Source organism: Choloepus didactylus, chromosome 3 (assembly GCF_015220235.1).
Source record: "Choloepus didactylus isolate mChoDid1 chromosome 3, mChoDid1.pri, whole genome shotgun sequence".
Lineage (NCBI taxonomy): Eukaryota > Metazoa > Chordata > Mammalia > Pilosa > Megalonychidae > Choloepus > Choloepus didactylus.
Window position 1 is genome coordinate 111802106 of NC_051309.1, and position 12308 is coordinate 111814413.

General features: G+C 40.3%; 1 protein-coding gene across 3 annotated transcripts in view; it reads right to left on the reverse strand.

Annotated features, from left to right (window-relative positions):
* Positions 1 to 11053: 11053 nt before the first annotated feature.
* MANBA (mannosidase beta) overlaps positions 11054 to 12308 on the reverse strand; it is a 168097-nt gene continuing 166842 nt past the window's right edge. For all 3 annotated transcript variants that reach the window (XM_037830353.1, XM_037830351.1, XM_037830354.1), the window contains one exon: positions 11054 to 11915. In XM_037830353.1, coding sequence (XP_037686281.1) covers positions 11691 to 11915 — 225 coding nt within the window. In that variant the 3' untranslated portion in view covers positions 11054 to 11690. The remainder of the gene's footprint in view (positions 11916 to 12308) is intronic.

Consider the following 12308-nt stretch of genomic DNA (forward strand, 5'->3'; position numbering starts at 1 on the left):
CTCAAGGTCAGCATGTGAAGGTCAGACTTGAATATTGGAAATTAGACTTCGGAGTGTGAACCCGTGGCCGCTGCATGACACTAGATCATGCCTTCATGTCTACACTCAATTTAGTTCTTGAAAAGGCAAAATCTAATTCGTCGTGTGTCTGAGGTTGACTATTAAAAATCTTTTAGTTCAAGCACCAAAAATGTGGAGAGGGAACAGTGGTCCTTCCTTCATCCACCTTGACAAGTTGGGTCTCCACAGCTTTCCCCACTACAGACACCACTGCAGCACCTCAGTGCCAAAGAACCAGCTCCCACTGCCCTCTCCAAGGCCCAGCTATGCCTGTTCCTTTACTGGTTAGTATGCTTTGATTGTAAAATTAGAATACCTGACTATGAGTGGATTAAACAAATAGTTGTTTTGTTTTGTTTTAGCATCATGACAAGAAGGTTAGACATAGATAGATTCACATTTTTTAATAAAATCTATCTCCCTTTTTAAAAATATTAGCAAGTAATTCAACTTTTCAAACAAAAAAACACTGGGCCAAAAAAAAAAATCATCTGCTGCCCAAACATGGCCTCTCTCCCACACACTGCATCCTTAGGATGACCAGGCAGGGTGATGAACTTGTGGCTCTGGAAAGGGATCAAGTTCCTCACTCATCCCCTTTGTTTGCCCACAGCTGCCCCTCACTCCCACCACCCAAGGCCTGAGCAGGTCCCGTTCTTCCCACTTTCTGACTTTGATGACTTAACACAGAGGCAATGATAATTGTAATAGCTAACATTTGTGGAACAGTTCTTATGTGCCAATCATTGTGCTATCATTATCCATGCATCAGCTCAGTCCTCACACCTAACCTATGAGGTAGGTACTATTATTACCCCCATGTTTTAAAGGTACAGAAACTGAGGCACACGGTTTTAGTAACTTGTCCAAGCTGGGACTCAAACCCTAGTGTGTATGACTTCAAAGCCCGTGCCTTTAACTGCTGTATTAGTTAGAATGTTTTGGGTTGTAAAATCAGAATACCTGACTACAGATGGATTAAATAAATAGGGGCTTTTTTTTTTTTAACACTATAAGAAGACTGGAGATAGATGGTGTGCCAGTTTGAGTGTATTGTGTCCCCCAAATGCCATTATCTTTGTAGTCTTGTGTGGGGCAGAAGTTTTGGTGCTGGTTAGATTTGCTTGGAGTGTGCCCCACCCAGCTGTCGGTGATAATTTTGATGAGATGTTCCCATGGAGGCTTGGCCCCACCCATTTGGGGTGGGCCTTGGTCGGTGGAGCTATATAAATGAGCTGACTCGAAGAGGAAAGAGAGTGCAGCTGGGAGTGATGTTTTGAAGAGAAGCAAGCTTGCTAGAGAGGAACGTCCTGGGAGAAAGCTGTTTTGAGGCCGGAGCTTTGGAGCAGACGCCGGCTGCCTTCCTAGCTAGCAGAGGTTTTCTGGACGTCATTGGCCATCCTCCGGTGAAGGTGCCCGATTGCTGATGTGTTGTCTTGGACGCTTTGTGGCCTTAAGACTGTAACTGCGTAGTGAAATAAACCCCCGTTTTATAAAAGCCTATCCATCTCTGGTGTTTTGCATTCTCCAGCATTAGCAAACTAAGACAGATGCTTATAGGGTTGGTTCAGCAACTCAACCTCTCTGACATACCCCACATTTACAATGTTTCCGCTAAGTCACAAAAAGGCTGCAGTAGCTCCTTAAAGAGCAGCTTCTCAACTTCTCCCAATAGCAGAGAGTTCCTCCTTGGGGCTCTTTCTTATCAGACAGGAAAACCTTTCCCAGAAATTCACATTAAACACCAATTATATTTCATTAACCAGAAGTAGATCACATGCCTAACCCTAGACCAATTGTTGGCAGACGGGAATGGATTAGTATAACTAACCATGATTCAGTTTTACAAAAGCTGTAATAAGTAACAACAGAATAGGAAAAAGAGGGTTGTGCTCACATATATTATGAGGCAGGAAGGATGCATACTACTTCTCAACCAGAAAGTTCCATGACGCAGAACACCCTATTTCCTGGTAATTTTAGGTAACCTAAAGCATTATTGTGTTCCTTTGCACTTGCACACTCGCATCTTATGATGTGGCAAAGGAGAGTGAATGTTCAATAAATCCTGTTCAAAGACTGAGACCTGACTTAAGGGGATAAGCTGCATTATTATCTCAAACTTTTCCTTCATGGCAAGATTTAGTCACCCATGTTGTGCTGGCTTGAATCTGTTATGTACCCCAGAAAAGGCCATGTCCTTTTAATCCAATCTTATGGGAGCAGACCTATTGTTGGGTGGGACCTTTTGATTAGGTGATTTCCATGAAGATATAATCCAGCCCATTCAAGGTGGGTCTTAATCCCCTTGCTGGAGTCCTTTTTGAGAGGATAAAAGACAGATGAAACTGAGAGATTCTTAGAGAGAAAATGCCAAGTGACATTTTGGAGAGAGCCATTTTGAAACCAGAATCCAGGAGAAGAAGGACCAGCAGATGTCGCCATGTGCCTTCCCACATAACAGAGGAAACCTGGATGCCACCGGCCTTTTCTCAGAGAAGGTATCTACCTCTTGATGCCTTAATTTGGACATCTTCATGGCCTTAGAACTGTATATTTGCAACCTAATAAGTCCCCATTGAAAAACCAACCCATTTCTGGTGTATTGCATTCCAGTAGCTTTAGCAAACCAAAACAGATTTTGGTACTGAAAATGGGGTGCTGCAAAATACCAAAAGTGCTGAAACAGCTTTATAAATGGATACAGGGTAGATTCTGGGAAGAACTGTGAGATGTTTGATGGAAGTACATAGATTGCTTTGAAGAGACTGTTGGTAGCAATATGGACACCAAAGGTACTTTCAATGAGGCCTTAGAAACAATGAATGAGTTGTTGTAAATTGGAAGAAAGGCAGTCCTTGTTTTAAAGTGGCAGAGAATTTGGCAAAATTGAGTACTGGTGTTGGCTGGAAGGGAGAATTTTGAAAGCGACAAGCTGGGATGTTCAGCTGAAGAGATTTCCAAATTAACTGTGGAAAGTGAGGCCTGGCTTCTCCTTGCAGCTTACAGTAAAATGTGAGAGGAAAGGGATAAGCTGATAATGGAACTCATGGGTACAGGGACACCAGAAATTGATGGTCTGGAAAATTCTTGGCTTCTAGAAAGTGAGACCCCAGAGGCTAGTGACCCATGTGAGGATTTAACCAAACATGGAAGAACCAGTCAGCCATGTCAGTGGGAGTCAGGATTGGAAATGCAGCTATCCAGAAAGGATTTGTGGAAGGGCTTAATGTCTGATGGCATGGACCCCTTTATGCTGCATATGAAACTGAGAAGTTTTTGCAAGATCTGAATGAATGGAACCACTGCCAGTCTGGATTAAAAGGGACAGAAAAGGGAGAGAATGAAGGAAAAACAACATCAAAGGCAGAACTATGGAAGCCAAGTTCTGAAACCAACAAACTTCAGCCCAAGAGAGCGGACCCAGGCTTACATGTGGAGAAGGAGAGTTTGCCCTAGTTTGTGGCGGGTGGGCCATCCACCTCGTTGTTCAGGAAGAGTGTTAGCACCCCAGGGTTCTCAGATGCCTCGGAAATTGAGGGGCTTTGCTGCCCCATTGTTGAGGACAAGTGTTGCTGCCCCAGGCCTCAGAAGGGGTGAAGCACATTCCCTGGGGACTGGGGAGAGTCTGGTCACCACCCCACTGTTCTGAAGGGGCTGAGTGTGTGCGCCTGAGACAGCAGAGAGTCTTGGTGTTCCCCGATGCTTGAAGAGGGTGGAGCCAAGAACATGGCAGTCTCCACAAAGTTTGGAGAGAGCAGGGTCGCTGCATAAGCCCTTGGAGAGGGTGGGACTGATGCCTTCTCAAGCTCTGAGGATAAAACATCATTCTATAAATGACTCTCAGACTTTGAAATCTAATGGACTTTGCCCTGAAGGTTTTAGGAACTGTTTGGGAACTTTGACCCCTGTTTTCCTTCCAATTTCTCCCTATGGAAATGGGAACGTTTATCCTACAACTGTCCCTCCTTTGTATACTGGAAGCAGATAGCTTGTTCTAAGTTTCACAGGTCCAAAGCTGGAGGGGAGTTTTACCTTAGGATAGATCAGGCCTGTAACTGATTTTGATAAAACTCTGTACTTACTTATTGTTATTGAAATTATTTAAGCTTTTGTGATATTGTGATGGAATGAATGTATGTTACATTTGAAAAGAACGTATCTTTTTGCAGGATCCAGAGGCTGGAGTGTGCTGGTTTGAACCTGTTATGTACCCCTAGAAAAGGCCATGTCCTTTTTTTTTTAATTCAGTTTTATTAAGATCTATTCATATACCATACAATTATCCATGGTGTATAATCAACTGTTCACAGTACCATCATATAGTTATGCATTCATCACCCCAATCCATTTTTGAACATTTTCGTTATACCAGAAAGAATCAGAATAAGAATAAAAAATAAAAATAAAAAAGAACACCCAAATCATCCCCCCATCCCACCCTATTTTTCATTTAGTTTTTGTCCTCATTTATCTACTTATCCATCCACACACTGGACAAAGAGAATGCAATCCACAGGTTTTCACAATCACACTGTCACCCCTTGTAACCTACCTTGTTATACAATCATCTTCAAGAGTCAAAGCTACTTGGTTGGAGCTTGATAGTTTCAGGTATTTACTTCTAGCTGTTCCAATACATCAAAATCTAAAAAGTGTTATTTATATAGTGTGTAAGAATGTCCACCAGAGTGACCTCTCGTCTCCATTTGAAATCTCTCAGCCACTGAATCTTTATTTTGTTTCATTTCACACCCCTTTTTTGGTCAAGAAGGTGTTCTCAGTCCCACAATTCCAGTCCAGATTCATCCCTGGGAGTCATACCCTGCATTGCCAGGGAGATTTACACCCCTGGGAGTTGGGTCCCACATAGAAGGGAGGGCATGAGATCACCTGCCAAGGTGGCTTAGTTAGAGACAGAGAGAGAGGGCCACATCTGAGCAACAAAGAGGTACTCGGGGAGACTCTTAGGCACAATTACAAGCAGGTGTACAACAAGCTTCATGGGGGCCAGCCCCAAGACAGAGGGCTCAGCATGTCAAGCCGTCAGTCCTCAATGTTTGTGGGAACATCAGCAACAATCCAGGTGAGGAAGTCCAACACTTCTGCATCCTCCCCCAGCTCTTCAGGGGGGCCCCGAATATATACTTTTATTCTCCACCCAAAATACTTTAGGATGTGTTGCTATTTCATTCTAATCTATACAGACCTACCATAGCTCATTTCCTATTCAAAGTTTCATGTAATTGTGGTGTTTGAACAAACTGACTGTAGAAGTTATATTGTTTAGAAAATATAGATCCTACACCATATAAACATCTCTTCCTTTGGTCTCACATGGAAGTTGAATTTTTAACAAACAGTCAGTTTCACCCATTACCCTTTGAAGGCAATATCCTTTTCAATCCAATCTTGTTGGGGCAGACCTATTGTTGGGTGGAACTTTTTGATTAGGTTGTTTTCATGGAGATGTGACCCCACCCATTCAAGGTGGGTCTTAATCCCCTTACTGGAGTCCTTTATGAGAGGACAAAAGACAGAGGAAACTGAGAGATGTTTTGAGAGAAAATGCCAAGAGACATTTTAGAGAAAGCCATTTTGAAACCAGAACCCAGGAGAAAAAGGACCAGCAGATGTCACCACGTACCTTCCCATGTGACAGAGGAAACCTGGATACCACTGGCCTTTCCTCAAAGAAGGTATCTACCTCTTGATGCCTTAATTTGGACATTTTCATGGCCTTAGAACTGTAAATTTGCAACTAATAAGTCCACATTGAAAAGACAACCCGTTTCTGGTACACTGCATTCTGGCAGCTTTAGCAAACTGAAACACAAGTCTATGGAAATTAAGATAGAGATTTATAAAACATGAAAAGGTGCTTATTTTTTGCAAAGCCCATTCACTATCAAGGCCGTATTGAAAGGCTCAGAGAGGTCTTGGCAGGTTAACTCATTCATCTCAGTTTGTTGATCATAAGCTCAGAGAACCCAACCTAACTGACCAACTGATCCGGTCCTTTCCCCTCCTTATATATTAATTATGACGAAGGTCTTTAAAAACCCATTTCTCAAAAGAAAAAAAAAGAGAAAAATTTTTTAATCATAAATGTCCAAAAAATTTTTCCTAAAATGTTGAACAAGATGGCTTTATCTAACATTGCTTTCCCCACCACTGTCACATTAACCTTATAGGACTTGTCACCAGCTTAAACTGTTTTATTTCTGTATCTCCTTATTGTCTGTCTCTACCTATAATGGACAGCCCACGAGAGCAGGGACTTGTCTGTCTTTTTCCTTGTAGTACCCTCAGTGACAAGAACAGTGCCTGCCCAGAGTGGTCCTCAATAAATACTTGGCAAATGAAAAACGAGTCCTTAAGTTAAGCAGTCTTTGGAGTCAAAAGATAAATGCTTCTTAACACAGATTTCGTCTGTGACTTTTAGGGTTCTGAACAACATCAAACACCACTCTGGTTCATGTTTCTGATGAGTAAATTAGAAAACAAGAATAATCCATTCACTTGGAAATATTACTAAGTGCCTTTTCCACATAACCCTTCAAATTTTATGTGCTTATTGAATTGAAAAAACTGCACTACTTTTCAAATGCTTTGATTTCACAATTACTGGTTTGTATCCATAATTCTTACCAAGTCAGGGAGTAAGTTTCATGTCTGAGAACCAGAAGTAACCCAAGAGAATATTTGTAAGCTCTCAAGTCTTAGTCACTTTAGGAGTATTTGGGAAATGTGTCTTTATTTCTCTGGCACTCCAGGTCACCTTCATTCCAATAGAGAACAAAATCTTCCTCTTATTTTCCAAGTGACTTACTTTTCCATGGTTTTGTTCTTGACAATGAAAAGTGAAGAAAGAGGAAAAAAAAGAAAGAATAAAAGGAGTTAGAGTGAATGTGAATGAGAAAATTACCATTTTTATTGCTTTGTTCTGAAAGGAGAAGATACAATCCTGCGAACTGACCTCTTCTTACCATCTTATTGTCTCAGGGATATGCTTTGCTCCTGGTCCTGCTCCAGAACCTGGTCCTCCTCTTTTTATTCCCTCTATTAATGTTTGCATAATTAATAACAGAAAAGCCTTCTCTGAAATAATAACCAAGAGTAAGTACATTAGAATGTATTCAACTTAATGTAGAACAATAAATCAAGTGAAATGGTAGAATTGACTAACTGTAGTACCATACATAATAGAATTAACTGTGGAAGAAAATGTTTTATTTAGTACCATTCTCTTACAGAAATACTATGTATATATATCACATTTCTCTCCTTTTAAAAAGTGATGTCAGCATATATTTTTGTCCACTCATTAATTTATTTTTCCCTTACAAATTTTTTCTTTCCTAATGTCTCTTTCCCTTCTTTAAAAATAATTTTAAAAAGCCATTTGCTTTTATTTGCTTCACTTTCACTATTGCTTCACAATACAAATTGGTTGATAAAGATCATGATGTAAAAGTTACAACCCACCATAAACAAAGGCAAACACTGTAATACCTCACCAATATGGACTAACTACAATGTGTAAACTCAGAATTGAACCTTAGAACATAGCCTAACATGGAAATGATTATTGTAATGGTCCCTAGATTGTAAGCTCTTACACCAGTCAAATCTATTCCTGAATTGTAATGCCTATCTCCAAACTGAGATGCTTATCCCTTGATATATAACCTGATTGGTCTCTGGAACATTGGGTATCTGTGTTACACCTGAAACTCAGAGCTAGAGCTCAGCAGATATGAATGTCAGTATTAGCAGATACAGCAACTGTTAAAAAAAAAAAAGTTGACAAAGAGCCCAAATTAGAGATATGAATGAAGCAAATCTGGTTAAGACTAGGGCAAATTGGGCAAAAGGGTAAAGGTCGAAATTATGTTTTAAAACTTCAACTTCCATGGGCAATCAAGGGAAGACATGTTTCTTTGGTGCAGGATCTATATTTTCTAAACAATATAACCTCTACAGTCAGTTTGTTCGAACACCATAATTACATGGAACTTTGACTAGAGAGTGAGATATGATAGGTTTGTATAGGTTAGCATGAAATAGGGACAGATCCCAAAGTAATTCTGACAGAGAATAGAAGTACATATGCAGGGCCCCCTGAGGAGCTGGGAGAAAATGTGGAAGTGTTGGACTTCCTCACCTGGATTGTTGCTGATGTTCTCACAAACATTGAAGACTGGCGGTTTGGTGTGCCGAGCCCTCTACCTTAGGGCTTGCCCTTATGAAGCTCATTACTTGCAAAGGAGAGGCTAAACCTGCTTATAATTGTGCCTAAGAGTCTTCTCCTGAATACTTCTTGCTCAGATGTGGCCCTCTCTCTCTCTAGCTAAGCCACCTTGGCAGGTGATCTCACTGCCCTCCCCTCTACACGGGACCTGACTCCCAGGGGTGTAAATCTCCCTGGCAACGCAGGATATGACTCCCGGGGATGAATCTGGACCCGGCATCATGGGATTGAGATCATCTTCTTGACCAAAAGAGGGATATGAAATGAAATGAAATAAAGTTTCACTGGCTGAGAGATTTCAAATGGAGTCTAAAGGTCACTCTAGTGGGCATTTTTATGCACTATATAGATAACCCTTTTTAGGTTTTAATGTATTGGAATAGCTAGAAGTAAATACCTGAAACTATCAAACTCCAACCCAGTAGCCTTGACTCTTGAAGATGATTGTATAACAATGTAGCTTACAATAGGTGAAAGTATGATTGTGAAAACCTTGTGGATCACACTCTGTTTATCCAGTGTATGGATGCATAAGTAGGAAAATGGGGACAAAAACTAAATGAAAAATAGGGTGGTATGGGGGGGTGTTGATTTGGGTGCTTTTTACTTTTATTTTTTTATTCTTATTTTTATTATTTCTGTTATAAGGAAAATGCTCAGAAATAGATTGGGGTGATGAATACATAACTATATGATGGTACTGTGAACAGCTGATTGTACACCATGGATGACTGTATGGTATGTGAATTGAATATAGCTCAATAAACCAGAATTTAATTTAAAAAAAAAAAAAAAAAGGTACAACCACCATTTACTTAGAATTTATTTTGGTCCAGACCCTACTTGCTTAGTCCTCAACTAAACTTTCAAGGTGAAGTCCTCAACTTTCAAGGTGAAGGATGATTATCTACATTTATGGATAAGGAAACAAGTTTCAAAAGGTCAAGTTATTGCCCAAGGTCACAGCTGTTAAACCTCAGAATCCAGACCTGAATCCAGGTAAGTGAGGCTGGAAGCCCTGCCCTCCCTGGGACGCCAGGGTTGGAGTGTCCACTTACAGAGCTCTTCCTAAATGCCGGCACTGGACCAAGCCCTTTAGGTGCAGTATTTTATTTAATCTTCAAAACAAACTAACAAAGTGGATGTTACTATTCCCATTTATCACAAGAAAACGGAACACAGAAGTTCAATTAGCTGATTAAGGTTACCAAACCAGTAAGGGCAGAAGTGCAATGCAAATTCTGGCCCATGAACTTCAAGGCCCACCTCACAAGGCACCAGGCACGGAATATGCACACCTGAAGGAGGCGGCGTCTCCTCCCTGCCCAGCAACACTTTGATAAAACAGGATTTTCCATAGTTACAAGAAAATGATATAATATTTTTCAAGTAAGAATATTCTGACTCACATCACCTTTCACAAGGCTACTCTTTTTCTTAAATCTTCAAATAACACATAAAATGAGGGATGTATTAGTTAGGGTTCTCTAGGGAAACAGAATCAATGAGAGGTGTCTCTGACTATCAAATTGTAAAAGTGACTCACGCAACTGTGGGTATGCACGAGTCCAAATTCTGTAGAGCAGTCAACAAACTGTCAACTCCAAGGAAGATGTCCGATGAACTCCTCAGGAAATGAACCGGCAACTTCGACGAACTCCTCAGGAAATGCTTCACTGGGCAGCCGAAGAAGAAGTGAAGGTCCTCTATCTGTCTTGCTTATTAGTCTTCAACTGATTAATTGGATTAAATCCAGCCAATTGCATTCTCTCATTGTGGAAGGCATGCCCTTTGATGAGTCATCAGTCACAGCTGCAGTCAATTGACTGATGATTTAATAAACCAGCCTGTTGGTTTATTAACCAGCCACAAACGTCCTCACAGCAATTGTTAGGCCAGTGTTTGCTTGACCAGACAGCCAAGTTGACACATGAACCTAACCATCACAAGGGGATGGGGACTCTTGGATATTGAAGGAGGGGACTAGTTTGTCTATAATTATGTTCCTTTCAGAATCATTCAACCATTACCAAATGTTTCCCCATTTTAAAACCAGAATCTTTATCTAATGATTTTAATCTTAATTTTAATCTTAATTAAGATTAATGCTTTAATCTTAATTTTAAAGCCAAACACTCAGGGCTTGCCCATTCCATAAGAAATTACATGATTCTTCCCAGAGAAGATCCCTCAAATTTCTTAGTCCAGATTCTTAAAATTCTTCCAGTTTATCAAAATAGAATAATGACTTGGCCAGAGCTTAATGGAAAAGAATGCACAGTACAAGGCACAATAAATGTTTACTGACTAAATAATCCACAGATAAAATAGCACATTGTCAATGCAATTGGTATAACTTTTAAATTTTGATATAATTTCAAATTTACAGGTAAATTCCCATATACCTTTACGTGAATTGTCTATTTACTACATTTTGCCCCATTAGCTTTATCATCCATGTAATTTGATAAATTTGATAACGAAAGAATCTGATAGCAACTTGTAATTAATCAATATGAATGAAATGATTTAAACTCAAGATAAAGGAAATACCACTTTGCTGCTAGGGTCAACAAGTCTAAATGCAATTCACTGCCTTCGAATTGGAAAGTCATTGGATTTAGCCAAATCTGGAGCCCACACACAATCATGAGTGACAATCAATGTCAGGGCACCCACAAAATCCCAGAATGACCACAGTGACATCCATTTCAACATAAGCTTATTTTCAAAGGAGAATTACTCTAAAGGCCTTTATTAAAAAGTTATTGTTCAAAATAGCATTTTGTAACAAAACCCACAAATGGAAAAAAAAATCCTTCTACCCCCAAACTGGAATGGAGACAATCATCCTCCCAAACCATCCATCAAAATAACAAACATGGCTACCACTAAGAAATCTCTTTCTTTTGTGACATCTGAAACTCCCCCATTTCCTCTGGGAATAATAACAAAGCAGTTTCATTTTGATTATCCGGTATTTCTCAAAGCTGATTGTGAGAGGCCTCTATCACCTCAAAACCTTCCACGTATGGTAGCTGTGATACTGCAGTGGTCCCACCCCTGTGTTTCCCTGAGAAGGCAATGAGTGTGGACTTTCTTTTCCGAATAGGAGAGGCTGTCTGGCGATAATTGGTATCTGGTGCTAAAGTCGTGAGGTGAAGAGCTAAAAATACAGCCCTGGCAGTTTTAAGAACACCGAGGCACAGCCTTGTTGAGGATAAGACCCGAGTAAACAATCTTCCCTGTCTTCCCTGAAAGCAGCCACCGTACAAACTCTTCAGGGAACAAATGATCAGATGTGTGACAGCAACCAGCTCCTTCAACTTGACTTGGGTGCCTTCCAGTGTCCACTGAGACTACAACCTGGATTCCCTCAGTAAATATCTGTCAGGGACGTCACATGAAAAGAATGTTCCAATTCCTTCTTGCTGGTGGGCTTCCAAGGGTAAAATAATATAGTTCGTGTCTTCTCAGTCATGAGGAAACCGTTGTCACTAAATCTCCCTGGAATGCTTCCTACATCCAACCAAACAAAGGGAGCAACAGCTGAAGTTTCCAGATCAAAGGCAAATGTGTCATTTTGCTGAGAGATGGTGGCCTAGAAAGAAAAAGGAAAACGAAGTAAAGGATGAGGGAAGAGCTATTCCTTTCTACAATACTTATCAGAACATTTATGTAGGCCTAATAAGGAGTGCATTTATACAATGTTGGTTCTGCAACTCCTAACATCATATATTCCATGCATTGTTTCAAACATTTAAAAATACATGTAAAATTATTTAAGGATGTGGAAAACTATCAAACTGTAATCTCAAACCAAGGAAATATGTAATCTACCAATTACTAAGGAGAATATTTGAGAAGAAGCTCAAAGCTTTGTCTCCTTTACAGTTTTTCTCACAGTATCAAGAGATACCAGCATAAAGTCTGGTTGGTTTAAATGACTTTCTAAGGCTATATCTGGACCTAACTGCAGAACAGAACCAGGAAG